At 37.3% G+C, this 16,355-nt stretch overlaps 3 protein-coding genes across 4 annotated transcripts in view; 1 reads left to right on the top strand and 2 right to left on the bottom strand.

Annotated features, from left to right (window-relative positions):
• Positions 1-1,092: 1,092 nt before the first annotated feature.
• On the top strand, positions 1,093-1,974 carry LOC129941178 (uncharacterized). Its single transcript, XM_056049748.1, has 3 exons — positions 1,093-1,347; positions 1,426-1,624; positions 1,678-1,974. Coding segments are annotated over exons 1-3 (498 nt in total). The 5' UTR covers positions 1,093-1,345.
• A 42-nt stretch (positions 1,975-2,016) lies between these two features.
• LOC129941166 (uncharacterized) lies at positions 2,017-2,683 on the bottom strand. The gene is made up of 2 exons (XM_056049738.1): positions 2,378-2,683; positions 2,017-2,314 (listed from the first exon to the last, which is right to left on the bottom strand). Exons 1-2 carry the CDS (start codon positions 2,494-2,496, stop codon positions 2,017-2,019), a joined length of 417 nt encoding a protein of 138 aa, XP_055905713.1. The 5' UTR covers positions 2,497-2,683.
• A 2,250-nt stretch (positions 2,684-4,933) lies between these two features.
• The window catches only part of LOC129943094 (autophagy-related protein 2 homolog B), a 76,250-nt gene continuing 64,828 nt past the window's right edge, over positions 4,934-16,355 (bottom strand). Inside the window, exons 4-18 of one of the 2 annotated variants that reach the window (XM_056052319.1) lie at positions 16,257-16,351; positions 16,000-16,190; positions 15,764-15,887; positions 9,218-9,834; positions 8,960-9,144; positions 8,795-8,899; positions 8,640-8,722; positions 8,442-8,574; positions 7,495-8,385; positions 7,192-7,433; positions 6,238-7,137; positions 6,037-6,164; positions 5,808-5,962; positions 5,600-5,746; positions 4,934-5,524 (exon numbers count right to left, since the gene is read on the bottom strand). In XM_056052319.1, the coding sequence (XP_055908294.1) occupies positions 5,294-5,524; positions 5,600-5,746; positions 5,808-5,962; positions 6,037-6,164; positions 6,238-7,137; positions 7,192-7,433; positions 7,495-8,385; positions 8,442-8,574; positions 8,640-8,722; positions 8,795-8,899; positions 8,960-9,144; positions 9,218-9,834; positions 15,764-15,887; positions 16,000-16,190; positions 16,257-16,351 (4,227 nt within the window). In that variant the 3' untranslated portion in view covers positions 4,934-5,293. The remainder of the gene's footprint in view (positions 5,525-5,599; positions 5,747-5,807; positions 5,963-6,036; positions 6,165-6,237; positions 7,138-7,191; positions 7,434-7,494; positions 8,386-8,441; positions 8,575-8,639; positions 8,723-8,794; positions 8,900-8,959; positions 9,145-9,217; positions 9,835-15,763; positions 15,888-15,999; positions 16,191-16,256; positions 16,352-16,355) is intronic. The other variant, XM_056052320.1, reaches the window with a different exon arrangement.

The following is a 16,355-nucleotide window of genomic DNA, read 5'->3' as shown; positions in this document are numbered from 1 at the left end:
TGGTACATGGCCCTCATACGGCCAATGATCGTGTATGGTTGTCGTTCGGATTCAACCTAAAATTGTAGGTCCCTTCCATTCCTCTATTATGGACAACGGCATCAAAAAAACAAGAAATCTAACCAAATACAAAAATTAAAAACAAATTGTCCACTACATTTTTTCAAATATCGCCTTTCCTCTTAAGACATTAATTTATAAACAATTCCATACCTAAAATCCTTCAGAACCCAAGCTTAATAAATATGTATTAATAATAATAATGAATTGTACATTAATAATAATACTGATATTGTTTGCCCGACTGAAAAAAGGACACCCTCTTAACTGCATCAACTATAGAGGAATCAGTCAACTTAACAACGCTTACATCGTGTCTGGTTTTAGACCAGGGGCCCTTCTCTGTAATGAGTTTCGAAAGCAAATATTTTCAAAAACGAATATTTTGTAGGTACTCTTATTTCTAATATAGAGGAAATATATTATATATTTCCTCTATGATTTTTAATGCCGATAAAAAATCTAGTACTTATGGAATGACAAATCAGCATTCGGATTTTTCGTACCTGGCTGTGCCGTCGGGATAACTTCCTGACCACGTAAAAAATACCTTAGTTAGGATTTACTGTTGACAACCCAAACAACGAACTTCGGATCTATAATGGAATGTTAGGTCCGTTAACATACCACTTGCAGCCTAACAATTAGCGGAAGACCTAAACTGCTGCAAGGCAGATATTACCGCCATCCAAGAAGTTCGATGGGATGGACCGGTTAAACGCAAACTAAAAGACTGCGATGTATACTACGGCGACTGCTATACCGAGAACAAAGACATCGTCTATTAAGGTGTGGATTTGTTGTTGGAACTAGATTTAGGCTTAAAGTCTTCAGTCAGATTGACCACATTGCGATCGACGCACGAAACTTCTCCAGCATACAGGATGTCCGAACTTTCCGAGGGGCCAACATTGACTTGGACCACTACCTCGTTACGACTACGGATATCCGGTGCAATCCAAAACAAGGAAGTACTGTGAGATGTTTCGACGTTAGACGGCTACAATCGCGAATACAGCGAAACAACAGGGGCCCAACTCTGTAACTCGATTCTACAAAGAAAATGTGCGAATTCGCAAATTTGGTACTCTGTAATTCTTATAGAACGCTACAATGTGCGAAAATCGAACAGTTCTAGTAGTGCCAAGTACTTTTTACGCACTTTCGCATAAACGGGGAACTACCGAACTCGTAAGTAGACGCCAAATTGTAGCAAAACCTCACAAAATTATCCGTCATCAAATGTGTTGGCGAAAAGAACTGTGCGAAAGTATTATTTTTCAAAATGTAAGTAAATATAAATTGAAAATTAATAATTTATTGATTTTATTTCATTATTATTGTATGTGCATGTGTTTTGTATAGGGAATCATCAAAAAATCCGAACACGAAGACATCACAATTTGAACTAATGGTGCAATTCATGACTAGCCATTCAGATTTGGCTAAAGGATATTTAAAATCTCCCGAGGCAAGACAAAAGTCCAAACAGTTGTGGCTAAATTTATCTGCAAATTTGAATGCTGAAGGTCCTCCGCAGCGTGATGTTGTCGGTTGGAAAAAGGTAAACTAAGTTCCACCATTGACCACTTTTTTTAAAGCTATGTACCTTTTTAGGTTTGGGCTGATTTTAAAGTTCATACGAAAGCTAAGTTACGAAAAAACAGAATAAATATATCCGCAACTGGAAGTGGTCCACCTAAATATTATTCTTTGAATGCTTTAGAAGAGAAAGTAATTGAGTTGGTAGATTTAAATCAAGCAGTTGATGGGATGCAAAGGTCTCTATGCTTCGGTGTTGCACATGAAACAAATTCAAATAGCCAGCTCGAAGACTATACAGAAAGTGTAGGAGCATCCGTGGTGGGCATTGAAAATGCTGATGAAGAATTTGAAACTTTGAAACAAGTCTGAATACTCAGAGGGCTGAAAAAGAAAATATACCAAGACAAAGAATTACACCAAAAAAGCGACAAAATGCATTACTTGAAAATCAAACTTCGGACAAACAACCTTTTCTATAACAGATAAAACTTCACTCATTATTTTCGACATTGTTTGTTGTGCTAGTCCCGCAAATCTATCTCCACCGATTTGGTTTTGATATCCGCCTGTCGCCAAAAATTTCAATGTTGCCGATAATTTGATTATATTCGGCACAGAAGTTTGTCTTCTGGAAATATTTAGTTCTGTGGAAATGCTATTTAATATGAATGTAAATGCATCCTTAGACAGGCGGTAATTTTGAACAAAGCTGTAAGTAAACATAACAAAATGTATTAAAAAAAAACTTTTGAAATAACTTCAATGGCACAACCTCTTGTCGCTGAGCTCCAATATATTGGAATTATCTCGTATCCATCTCCTTTGTATTTGTTGAACTCTTTCCTCATTTTCATTTGACTCCTCATCAAACCAAATTCCTACACTATCCATATTTAATTAACAAATAAAAAACTATGTTGAAATAAATTTCGCGCTTTGAGTTATTAGTTTTTCTCTTTTTATTTTTGTTCATGTAATGTCAAATAAATTCGAGCCTCGTTCGAAAATCGCAATTTTTCTAGCAATTCCTTGGCATTACTGGCATTCGATTCTACTTTCATAGGTAGTGCCACTTAAAAGTAGAATCAAAAACACTCTAGTAAAGATATAAATCCTTCGTACGTATCACCCTTCAAAACCCATTTGTTTACATTGTTGTATTTGTGATGTGAACGAATTCAACGAGAAAAAATTGACGTGTTTTCACGCATACATAGACACACTTACTGAGTTTTTTGGGGAAATTTAATAAATTGGAGGAGAAATTACACGCACACTATGAAAAAGTTTATGAGGCTGATTTCCGGTTTAGCTTGTAGGCAAACCAAGATGTCTACCGGGGATTTATATCTTTATATAGAGCGTTTTTGAGTAGAATCGCAAATGATTTTCTAATAGAATCAAAAGTAGAATCGAGTTACATAGTAGGGCCCCAGGCATTCAAAACGGCGCTGCACAGGAGGACCAGAGCTGATCGCGAGCTCTACGAGCAGAAGAGGAGAGAGGAACACCGGCTTCTTAGATGGAAAAAAAGAGAGCATGAGAAGCGTGCGATCGAGGAGATAGAGGGATGTCACAATAGAAATGAGTTTCGTATCAAAAGGTAAAAAAAACTTTCTAAGGGTACCAGCCATGAACCGAAGCCTGTAAAGACGATCAGGGGAACATCGTAGTAGAACCGCAGTCTTTGTTGAGAATATGGAAAGACCACTTCTCCAAATTATAAAACGGCGATGACGAACCGAATTCCGCTGTAAGGGATGTCAATGTGGACTGTGTGAGTATTGGGGCAGAGGCGGTGAGACGGTAAAAGAGGGCAAAACGAAAGAGGTACATTCTGTCATCAAGAAAGGAAATATAACACCGACGGATGTCTCGGTCAAAATATAACCATCGACACACTTAATTTTGAGCTAATTAACGACTTTGTCTACCTTAGCTCCGCTATGAACACAGAAAATAACCACAGCCCTGAGATCAAACGAAAAATTACTATTGTTTCTTTGGGCTAAGAAAGCAATTGAGTAATAAAGCCCTCTCTCGAGCTTTATAAGACTCTCATCATCCCCGTCCTGCTATACGGTATGGATTATGGCAAAATCGGATGAGACAAAAGTTTTCCGCGTGATCTACGTTCCCGTAAGCATATAAGGTGCACGGACTATACAGCGACGTAGACTTAGCCACAAGAATAAAACTCCAACGACTGAAATGGCTAGGTCACGTAGAGCGCATGGAAATCAATGCTCCGTCCCTAAAAATATTTGAATCCACGCCCGCAGAACACCGTAGTAGAGGAAGACCGTGGATCAGGTGGCCGCCCGCAGAACACCGTAGTAGAGGAAGACCGTGGATCAGGTGGCGCGCATAAGTGAAAAGCGACCTCAACCAACTTGGATTGTGCAACTGAACGCGTTTAGCACGTGAAAGAGCTAGATGGAGAAGTTTGTTGATTGAGGATTTAGGTAGGTAGGTAGAGATGGAAAGCACCGTTTTGGTACCATAAACTCGTTTCAGTTATGTAGTGAAAAATAAAAATATAAAAAGATAATAATATGAGCCATTTCATCGCATTCAGAAAGGAAATGAGGCATTTGATTTTCATTGGGTGAAGCCCCAATTAACAACAAAGGAATGTAGCGCCACGTTTCATAACGAAGTTTTTACCAATTTTAGGACAATCCGACGGATAGCGTGAACGCTTAGCAGAATATGGCTTTAATACAATTATCGAAAGACACATGCTCAAAAAATTTCTAAACTATGGAAGAAAAGTATACCTTTCTTAAACAACTGAGTTACTCCCGATTCACCTAAAAGAAGAACGTGTCACCTAAAAATAAAACACAATCATATTTTACAAGAATTTTGCTTAAATTTGTCATAATTATGATTTTTATTTAATTTGTTTTATTTGTTTGTTTGTAGGTATCAACATTTATTTGTTTATTTGTTTTTATTATTATTTTTATTTTTTCGTAAATTTGATAAAAATAATTTTATTAAAAGAAGGCATATACATTAATTTATTATGTTTCCTTGAATATTTTCTATTCAAAAAATATAAATATATGTGTGTATTGTATGTATGTTTTTATGTATAAGTGTATATATTTATTTTTAACACACTTTAGTTCACATGACCACATTTGTCAAAGAGAAAAATAAAAGTATTCCAAAGACAAAAATTTGATAATTAACATTTTCAATATTATTCTCATTTTTATAACCAACCTTGTTTGTTTTTTGTTTTTAAGATTATCATTTTCAATTTATTTACATGTTTTTTTTCAATAATTTTGTTCCTTATAAAATAAAACTATATTGATTTTGTTTTAGAATTTTGTTTCCAATATATTTGGATATTTTTGTTTTAATTGTTTCTTTTTTTGATGTCAGTGATTTCGATTTGTGTTTTTTTGAAAGCGGATATAGTTTAAAAGAAAAACAAAAAAGAAGTTTATAGAAAAGAAGATTAGAGACTATATTAATATTAACTTAAACACATCAAGCACAACTTAAAACTACAGCGCATACAAAAGAAATAATAATAATAATGAGTGCTTTGTCTTAAATTTAAAATAAAAATTAAAATTTTCAGTTGGGTTTTGGGTGAATAACTGAAAATATTCAAAATCCAAAATTGGTGGATGAGAGCGTGTGGAGAACGATGTGATGGAAGCCTCTGCTAATCACTGTCCTCTTTCCATTTTTGGCGTGCCTCGAGCTTAGCATCGGGCACCAGAGAACTTTTAACACCGCCCAAAATGTTTGTTGTGGCTTGCGTGGCGAGGACTGCAGGTTGCACCACAAGCTGTGGTATTTGTCGAATTATACCACCGACGGCGCCGGTGTATCCTTTTTGATCATGCTCTAGGACTGCCGTTTCAATTAGAGCATTTGCTGTGTCATTTATTCCCTAAAAGAACAAATTTGATTCCAGGTAAGTAAAAGGCTAAGATTGAGAAAAAGAAGAAAAGGTATTAGAACTTACATCTCTGACAATTTGATATGCATTGACTACTCCTTCGCGAATATCTTGCGGGCGATGGGGCCTCCTACGTTTACCTTTACGATTATGTCGAATACTCCGTACTGACGGACCTGGTGAAACCATATCGTAAGCTGTTTCAGCAGTGAACTAGAAACAAAAACACCAATATTAACCTAAAATACAACTTGTTTATCATTAAAACAAATACCTGTAATAATTGTATAACCCTAGAGGTAATTTCTAAGGCAGCGAGTGCTGTTCTTGCTGTGAAACTTTGTGCTCCCAATTGCAGTCCCCGTACAAAACGACCATCCTTTTGATATTGCTCGAATGGCAGCCAGAAGAGATCATAAACTCCTTGGACTAAACAACAGTAAAATAAAACCAAGAACCATAAGTAAATCATTTAAACCAAAAATAGACTCAAAGATTCTTACAAAGCTGAACGAATGCGTATGTTGGCCCAACGCCACTTAAAATCGCAGGAACTTGGTTCTTTTTGATGTCCTGGAGCCATTCTTTACATAGATGTGCTATAAGTTTATCAATTCCCAGCAAACCATGTCTAGAATACAATAAGGTAAAACTAGTAAGTCAAACGAACCTCATTAATAAATGTCTGCTAAAGTACAACTTACTTGTAGATAATTTTCTTCAATTTAATTTCTGAACATTGCAACTGCCCCAGACCCATTAAAAATCCAACTATTGGTCCTCTAGACAGTTCAATACGCCTGCCATGATAATCCAATCGAATATTTACCTCCGGACTGAAGATCACCTCACGGAAGTAAATCGGAGCTTTTTTGCCCCCTGTTTCTGCAGCATTCGCCGTTGAACCCGCAGCAGCAGCAGCTGTTGGCAGTTCCTTTCGGTGAGATTTTTCTTCTCCTTCCATCAACAAATCCAAATTCGTTGAGACCATTTTACGTGCCTGATAATCTTGCACGGCTTCTGGCAAGTCATCGACCATCATTACCGGTGGCTGCAGGGATGATTGCCGTCTCGATGTAGATGAAACCTCCCCATCACTTCCAACATCGCCGGACGAACTTAAATCATTAAAAAACTGCGCTATAAAAAGCAGCGTATCTTGGTCAATATTAAGTCGCAACGGCAGCAATGATATTCGCAGGGAACACTCCTCTGATATGCTCGTACTAGGATGAGGCCTCACATGCAGGGCCTTGATAACAATCATGTGTTGAGAACTTTTGTTTGGCAGATGCTTGGCACTCGGATGATACAGGAATTTATTGATCTCGGAAGTTTGCAAACGGTCTCGAACTTCAAGTTCACTTATAACAAGGACCTGACGTGATGCTTGGGTAGTTTGTGTGGGATAAACTTCATGCGAACAACGAACTTTCGACAGTTGAATTTCCACCAATGTCTCGTGATTTCGATTCGTTCCACCGATTGTTCGCCAACTTAGTTTCTCTTTTGGTTTCTTGCCGTATTGGATGCTTTCGGTGACCTTGGAGTACGAAACACCATGTTTAAAGGCATCGGACATGGATGGTTGTGGTTCTGGACGGCTGCACATACAAATATATAAAACTATGAACCGATAAAAATTAAGATGAACTTACATTTTTTCCTTGTCCTTCGCCTCTGTTGTTGATGACACTTCGGTGGATTGGAGGGGAAAATCATGACCGCCATACAAATGCCACGTTAGCGTCATCTCACATAATGTATATCGATACTCGGCCATTGGGAAATTCTCGGGAGCCTGAAGGAGGTCGGGTTTTCCAGCTGGCAACTTAAAATGATTGTCCACCATTCGCAACGGATCTTCAGATATAACCAGATCTCGGATGCCACATTGAGACTACAAGTCAAAAGTTTTGAATTAAAGACCTTTTTCTTATTATTCCAAGAGAAGAACTTACCAAATACGATTTCTCCTCATCGGCTATGACACAAAAATCATCATCCAAACCCATGCTGCTCTTCATGACAGGGGGAATCTTTTCGGTTTGCTTAACATCGCCGAGCTCCTCTCGGACTTGGGGCAACGCCTCAACAGCGTCATCGTCATCTTCTTGGTTGATATACGAATTCTTCATCACAGACGTTTCGAAATTCAGCAAATCTTGCAGCTCATTACTGCTGCCACTGTGTCGAATGGCTTGATACGCCCATTCATCGGAGCTGCTATTCGTACGCGAAAGTCCCGGAACTGGAGAAACTTTAATTTGCTCTCCACTCGATGAAGACACTGGCACATCAAGTTTCTTATCAACACCAGGACTACTAGTAGAAGCAGAATTCTTTTCCAAAGCCCCCTGATTGCTTTCGTCGGGGAAGAAGAAAACTTCAACTCCTCGATCGAATCTGTGTTCGGCATCCTCATCCAAAGCTGCTCTCGATGAAACAGTCTCTTGCACTGCCTCGGCCATCATCAGATTAACCCTTTCCTGCTGGCGAGCGGATATTTCCGGGATTGAGCTCTTTCGGTCCTTCATCGAGAATAAACTAGCATCACTGTAAACCGACGATTCCATTGACGAAGTCATACTCTCGTCATCATCGCCGACATTCAGCAGATCTCCATCACTGGCCACATAGGCGATGAGAGTAGCCAAAGCCCGGCCAGAATCAAAGCAACTTCGTATGTGGACATCTTGTATGGATGTCCGAAGATCCAGTTTCGGACTACGTTCCGATGCCTTCTCATTCAAACGCAACGAAATATCCAACAGACCAATATCTATAACGGGGACTAGATTAGATGATGGCAAAGCAGTGACTTTATTCTCCGATTTGCTCGATTTAGGTTCCTGCAAAGGTTCAACATTAATTACTGTTACCAAATTTCAACTCAATTCAAACTCACATAAGGAGCCAATGAAAGGATACACTCCTCGGCAATAAAACGCAATGTGCAACCAGGAACAGATGATACAATATTGCTACTCATCATAAAGGATCCGATTTCTATAACACTGCGGAATGGGAAGTTCTTGGGGCTGAACAAAATAAATTCAATTAAAAAAACAAATCCGAAAATGTGGTTTAAAAAAATCAAACAAACCGATAGTCAATGGCACAATCCCATAAATGAACCTGGATCTCAGTAACGATTCCGTAGGGTTTGTATCCTTCAATTGGATAATCCTTGAAAAGACGCCAAACAAAATTAGAAATGAATAAGGATCAATTTAATAGAAGAAGCATCAATTTTCTTACAATAACATCCAGAAAGTCAATCAACTGATTCAACCAAGTGTGCTGCGACAGAGCTGGGTTGTGTCTCAAAGTCGCCTTTTGAATTCCCGTAGTTATCTTCAAACGCTGGAAAAATCATTGTCAATGATTATTGTTTGTATGATTGAGACGCAAGTAATTAATTACCTTCAAGGATTGATCGGGAACTTTTTTAATTTCGATGGCTAACGAAAGCATTTCACGATTCACGTTACCTTCATTGTCACTTTTTGTTAGATTTGCCGGCGAGGAGTAGAACGTTGATTGCATGTGATGGGGAATACACTTGAATTCAGGTAATCCTGGCTCACTGTCTCTTGTTGGGATAAGACCTGTAATTCAAATAAAAAGACAAAGAAAACTGTGTGTAACTTTTTTGTGTACATTCAAAAAATAAACACTTACCACAATGGAACATTTGAAGATCCTTCGTATGCAAACACAGATATGCCATATTGTCATTGCCATTAAATCTACTCACAGAGAATATACAAAAGTCCTCGACCGCAATTCTAAATTCACCTAGTTGATTTGGTAAGACCCGATTCTCGGCATCACGTACCGGAGGAAACAGCGACAGCACACCTTTGCCAACCGACAACTCAAACGAACAGCCACTGGTTTTCATGGCCGCTTGAGTGGCAAGACTACGTTTGCTACGTTTCTTTTCATATGTCGAGTAATATATACTGTCCGATTCGTTGTCTGAAGGTCCACCACTATCATGGTCACAGCCACCGCCACCGCCACCGCCGACACCACCACCACCGCCACAATCATCCTCAGACGATGAGTAATGCTTTGGAGTTGGAATAGCATCGTTGTCATAGGTGTCATAGGGATGAAGGGGTGATGTAGATGGCACATACATTGAATCCATCATTCCGATATTAAGGAGACTTTGTTCTATCGTTGGGGCTGGTGGTGGTTTGGCTTTCCTAATAAAACTCGGAGAACTTGGCTCCCACATTAGTAAGTCGGTATTTACACGGTTATAGATGATTTCGTAGAGTTGTTTGGAACTGAAAAAAGTTTAAGATTAAAATGATTGTTTTTGTTTTGTCGATAAAAAAACACACTTTTGACAAACAATAAGAACAAGTTAAAGTGTCAGAAGTAATTCAATCATGTCATTGGCTTTTCTACTTAACATGGTCAACTATAGGGCTTTTCCTTAAGAGATTTTTATATATTCAAATTTAACAACAAAGTTAGCGGGAAATATTATCGAAATTTTGTATCCGATTAGAAGAAATATGAATGCCATTATCAATCTAAATATCCAGCTTTTTATAATTCTGGGGCATAAATCACTCTGAATTTCACCAATAGCATGTGTATAACGTACACCCAAGTTATATATGAAGTGTTGATACAAGAAGAGATGCCAGAAGACTGGCGTAAAGTTATTATTAAAGATATAAACAGATGGAATGTTGGGATGTGAAATTCTAGACACTTTTCCATCGCCTGTCTAAGGGTAAAGATCTGATCTTTTATCGACCGTATGTATCATACATATAATAACTTTACGCCAGTCTTCTGGCATCTCTTCTTGTATCAACAGTATGATACATACGGTCGATAAAAGATCAGATCTTTACCCTTAGACAGGCGATGGAAAAGTGTCTAGAATTTCACATCCCAACATTCCATCTGTTTATATCTGAATATTACAGTCTGTTACATAAGAGCGTGGTCACTGTTAACCGTATAAATAAAAAATCAGAGAGTCCTGTTTCTTTTTCTATGACATAGAGGGCACCTCAATCCTTCATGCTTTTTGTAAAAAGTCGGCTGTCTGTCAAATTTAGTCTCCAATTGAGTAGTTTTTCGAAATGAGTGCTGTTTACGCCTCTCGCTTTGAGGCAATTTTTCTATGTTTGCATGAAAAATATGGGAAACCGAAGCAGTTCGGTAGCAAGTTGATAAATCGCTATAAAAAGGTGGTAACGTTGATGATATTCCTGATCGCAGACGAAAAAAAGATTCTCGCGTTGTTCTCAAAAGATCCAACTTTGACTTTACGTGAAGCTGTGAAATTGAAAGCAAAAGGTGTTGACATATCTAACGGAACGATTCGCAGGCACTTGCTTACCAATAAACTGAAATATCGCAGTACTTTGGAAAAACCAATGTTAAGTGCAAAACACGTTGAAAAACGAGTGGAAATGGTGAATGAAAACTTCGACCGCGATTGGAGCAACTTAATTTTTTCTGATGAATCCTCTTTCTGGGCATTTCTGAGCATCAAACACGCCTGGACAACCTCCACCAGTAGGATGTTCCAACGAACTTTAACCACCCGTCAAGGTCTATGTTTGGGGGTGCTTCTCAAACAAAGGTTTTTGTACTTTGTTCTTGTTTACAGAGAATTCAAATGCCGAAAAAATGAATAAAATATATCAAAAGGCTTTGTTACTATCTGCTAAGCAATTGTATGTCAAGATAATTGAAAGGTGGATCCTTCAAGAGGACAACGTAGTTTTCACTTTAGATTGGCCATCTCAGTCATTGGATGCAAATCCCATAGAAAATGTGTGAGCTTTGATGAAAATGCAGCTTCGCAGACGCAAAGCATGTAATTTATATCATCTTTCTCGGCAAATTCGGAATATTTGGAGGTCTTTTTCAGTAGAATACGCAGAAAAACTAGTGGAAAGTATGCCCTGACAGTGCCACGCCATAATTGACAATGCAGGAGATTGGACTTGCTACTGACGACCAAATTATTAATAAATTTGCGAGTTTTCGAAAAATCAATTCTTGTTATTATTTAACAGTGACAAAGCTCTTATGTAACAGACTGCACATCATAGCCAGTGTAAAACTTTGTAAAGCCATGAGGGCGCAATCCCAAATAAACTGATAACACTTTGTAGACTGACCAAGACCGCCGTTTCAAGCGAAGTTTAGGTACCACAAAAACAATGATCGATATTCGGTTTGGCTATCATAACTGAAAAGAACATTTAATTTACTATGTATTCCATTGAAAACATTTGTATATGCGCCTTAATTCAATTAAGTTAAACATTGCTTTAAAACCGCTACCACATACAGTGTCGAAGCTTTGCTAATAAATTCACAACCACAATTCATAAAAATTGACAGGTGACAATTTTCCTAATTTGTCATACTTATGTGAAAAGTTTTCATTGCATAACGTATTGACAGGTGACATGATTGGGCAGGTTCAGGCGACATAAGGGACTTGAAAGTAAGGCAAGTTTCTAGTGTCTGATTGGCCAGCTGTCAAAAACTTACCTTCCAATTAAGGCAACTTTAATGGAAACTTGACTGGAAAGTTAGTCAAGAAAAATCTCCCTAACTATTAGGTCAAGTCTACTTTTATCAAAAAGACAGCTGATCGTGTTTTTTCATTCAACTGAAAGCTGAACTTTATAACTCTAATTTTAAAAGAAATAAGTAATATTTCTTTACAATATAAAATACAAATCGTGGTGGACTTGTAGCTTGCCTGAAGAGAGTTTTGTAGACAGTAATTTTGTTGGTATTTTTTGTACTATAAACTTAAAGCAGAGGTTTTCGAAGTGAAGTTCTGAATTTGAAATTTAAGACACTTAAAAAACTAACTAGTTGCCTTGGTCAAAATGTACGTTCAAAGAATGAAGTTGACTGCAAATGAAGTCCCTTATGTTGCCTGAACCTGCCCATTGTCAGTTAAATACAACGACAATTTTGTCATTGTCAAAGTATGACTATTTTGTCATCACCATTATCATCATCATATATCATTTTAAATGGTGTATGTTCACTTCAAAAACGATTTTCCAAGTTATGCAGTTCTGTACAAGTCAAAATAACCATGCAAGCAGTTGCTGGTGACAATCTCAAATAGTTAAGGCAAGGAATTTTTTCTCGTTTTCTAATCAGCCCCCAACTTTTCCGTCCATAACAGCTGTCTCCTAATATTTTGGCATTTGGAAATGGTCTCCATCCATTTTCCCAGCAGCTTCGTGTTAATGAGTTCTCCTTAAAATCCTAGCATCGTGAACGGATACAGTCCAGCGTGCTGAAATATAAAAAAACTCTCAAATTTGGGCCGCATACAAACATGGCATTAATTGAGTGGTCGACATTTCTGTCAACAAATGCTTACTCATTAGACTTAGTTGGAGCATCAATTCTTATCAATGATCCATCAACAATGCCAGCAACACAAGAAAAATTAACAAAATGTCTAAAACGTGTAGGTATAGATATAATTTTTTCCGAAGGTAAGCGGGTTTATTCCCCCATTAGATTATCTTTCGTCAGATTGCAAAATATTTTGACGAGCGCTGTTGTTTTGCAAACGCTCGAAAATTACCCGACACTTTTTCAAAATTGACAATTTTGTATGGGACAAAATTTAGACAATTGTCAGGTTTGTCATTTACAAATTGGGGGCATTCACTAAGTTAGTGGGTACGTAGCCAAGGCATTCTGAATGGCTAAAAGCAACTATAAAATGAGTTGAAATTTCCTCTTCGGCGTAGTGTAAAATGTTCAGCTACAAAGTTAGTCCACAATGATTTTGACGTTTGACGATCAGCCTCACACATGGATCTGGCAAACTTAACCTTTCATCTGCTTTCGAGAGAGAAGTATTATGAAGAATAGTTGTCATCATTGTGAGGACGGACTATTCTGGACGAGATTATAATAATACGGAATATACAGTCAATATACCCGTCGTTAAAAAAGGGCATTGTAAAGATGTATCCTTTCGAAATCGTGACAGAAAGTCAGTATCATATATCCTGCCCGTGTAACGAAATGAGACACTCTATGCTTAAACAACGTTGGGAAATATTGAAAATCTATTCTTCGGTCATTCACGAGAAAGTAGCTGTCTTAGCCGAGGGTTTGAGCGTAAATCTACGAACATCAAATCGCCATTTATATCAAAAACTTAACATTTCACGCACTAATAATTTTAAATTGGCTCAGCAATGGAAACGCAAGATTATATCTGCTTCGTTATCCCTTAATAGTTTGATCAGCTTGAATCCGACAACGATTTTGCGCGAAAATTATCATTTTTGATGAGCTGCATTTTTATTTTGTCGGCTACATTGACAGACAAACTTACCGCATTTAAGGTTCGGAATACCAGGAACCTATTGTCAAGCCAACGCATACACACAGAGTGAGAGTTTGGTGCGGAATGTGGAGTAGTGGCATAATTCAACTAATTTCCTTCGAAAATAAGTCTAAAGATGATCACTTGATGGTGGGCGTTGCAAAGCTATGTTCGCCACTTATCATTTCATATGACCAGCAAATTCCAAAATCGTTTTACTAGCCCTCTTGGCGATATCACTTGAAGGTCGTGGAGCTGTTATTTGACATGTTTGGACTCTGTTTTGTGAAGGACCGATGTCAAACCAACAACCCGGAGAACATGCACTAAAGTCCATATTATATAAGCAATCTGTGAACTACAGCAAAAACAAGGTCTTGAAAAATTGAATGACTTTGGTCAAGGTTTCGATATTCTTCATGAATCGTCTAACTCTCAAAACTGTGGAAATTTACTTTGACAAAAAAAATGGATAGCCCAAGTTTTTTGAGCACTTTGTCCATTTTACGGTCGATAGTGATAAAGCTCATTTCTGTTTAAATGGCTTCATTAACAAGCAAAAAAGCTTTATTTTCAAGCCATAACATCGTTTAAAATTGACCGTTTGGCTGGCATCATCGGCATTTATTCATTTCGAAATTAGGAAGAAGCTGCCTTTATTGGGTACTGTCAAGCTATGCTGACTGATTTTTATTTTCAAAAATGAATCAGCTAAACATCATCGGCGAGATTTATTTTTTTTAGAAGAAGATGACAGCCTTACAACTTGTCATACAGCGCGCTTAACAATCAATTTATTGCAAACTCAATTTGATGACAACTTTTTTAATTGAGTTATTTTAAGTCATTGATTTATGCCAAGAAACAAGCAACTCCTAAAGTTTTCGCAGAAAATATAGAAGCCACCAGGGACGCCATAGGAAAGAAAAGGATAAGTATTTATGAAAAATTACACTAATCGAATTCACGATGTAACTCATAGACCTACGATTTCAGAAAATCCCAGAAGAAAAAGTATATAGAGTTCAAATCTAATGCTCTCGAATCACTCGCTAAGATTTTGGAATAATTAGAGCTGTGTGGCTCTTAGCAACGCGCTGTTAAAAGGACATATTTTTTTGTGACCGGGTATATCATCGAACTCAGTCCAAAAGAAGTTGATAATCATCAACATAAAGCATTTTTCGTTAATGATCTCTACCAAAGTCTTTCTTAAAGAAAATATGAACAGATGACTCCGCCAGACTAAAATTCACACTATCAAGTGGCTTTTTGGAATGGATTGGACATTCTTATACCGACAATTGTGTCTATGGACGTACATCTTCGTACAGAAATTGTTCTTATCGCTGAAGATAATTTGCAATGAAAGTTAGGGTAAGTTTCCAAAGCTAATTTGAGGATCAAAAGTCGTTTATTCCTTACGCTTCTAAGTTAATTGATTTTTGCACGTCAAGTTAGCGACAAAAATCGAAGTCTGGGGAAAGCTGGGCTTGAATCGCAAACAAATAAAAACGAACGCTGTATAAAGTCAGTAATTTTTTGATTTAAATCGACTCTTCCATTACTTCTCATTAGCAGAAGCTATGTTTGAGATAGATCTTTACTTTCCTAATTTGACAAATGAAGTTTTAATCATGTGGATGCTATTAACCATTAAGTTGGCTAAAAATTGCTAAGCCCGACGGTTAAACTATTCCACCTAAAACAATTGTACTAATAAACCACCCCAAAAATTCACCTGATGACTGCTCGGTGGCTACCCACCAATTGAATTTTAAAGCTTTTTTCAAAGTATTTTTTAAAGATTATAACTTTAAAGTTAGTCTAAAAATGCTCGAAACTTGAAGTTGCAAACTTACCTCACTTGAATCAACGCCGTCGGAAGACTGATTTTTATTTGCAACTTTGAAGTTTTCATAGCCGTGTCGCAAAACTTTCTCATTTCTTGTGAATCTCCAGGCAATAGGATTGTTTCACATTCTGCTAAAATACAAATAAAAATAAATTTAACAAAAATAAAAAACATAAATTTATAAATAATTTATTTTAACAAAAATTAAGAAACAAAACTTAAAAACAAAAACAAAAAATATACCTTTATTTATATTGGGATGTGGTGTATCACTTTGACGACACACCCGTTTGGAACTAAAGGGCACGTATTCACGACTTCTGCGTGTATACAAATCACAGCTCTCGCCCGATGTTTCAGCACTGTCACTATCTTCTGTACAGCACTTAAGTAATGTACTCAAAGTCTTTTCGCTGGGGAACTCAATAGAAATTCTAAAATTGCACAAATTTAGTTCGCGAGTTCTGTTTTAAGTTAAGTGTCGAAGTTAACTAATTTACCTTGGATAATCCACATTTGGTTCTTTTAAAGTTGGTATACTATTATTCACCAAATTCGACTTGAATAAATGAATTTTAGGAATCGTATGACTCTCCTGA

The sequence above is a fragment of the Eupeodes corollae genome, chromosome 1 (genome assembly GCF_945859685.1).
Source record: "Eupeodes corollae chromosome 1, idEupCoro1.1, whole genome shotgun sequence".
Lineage (NCBI taxonomy): Eukaryota > Metazoa > Arthropoda > Insecta > Diptera > Syrphidae > Eupeodes > Eupeodes corollae.
Note: the sequence above shows the minus strand (reverse complement) of the source record. Positions and strands in the feature narration are given on the sequence as shown.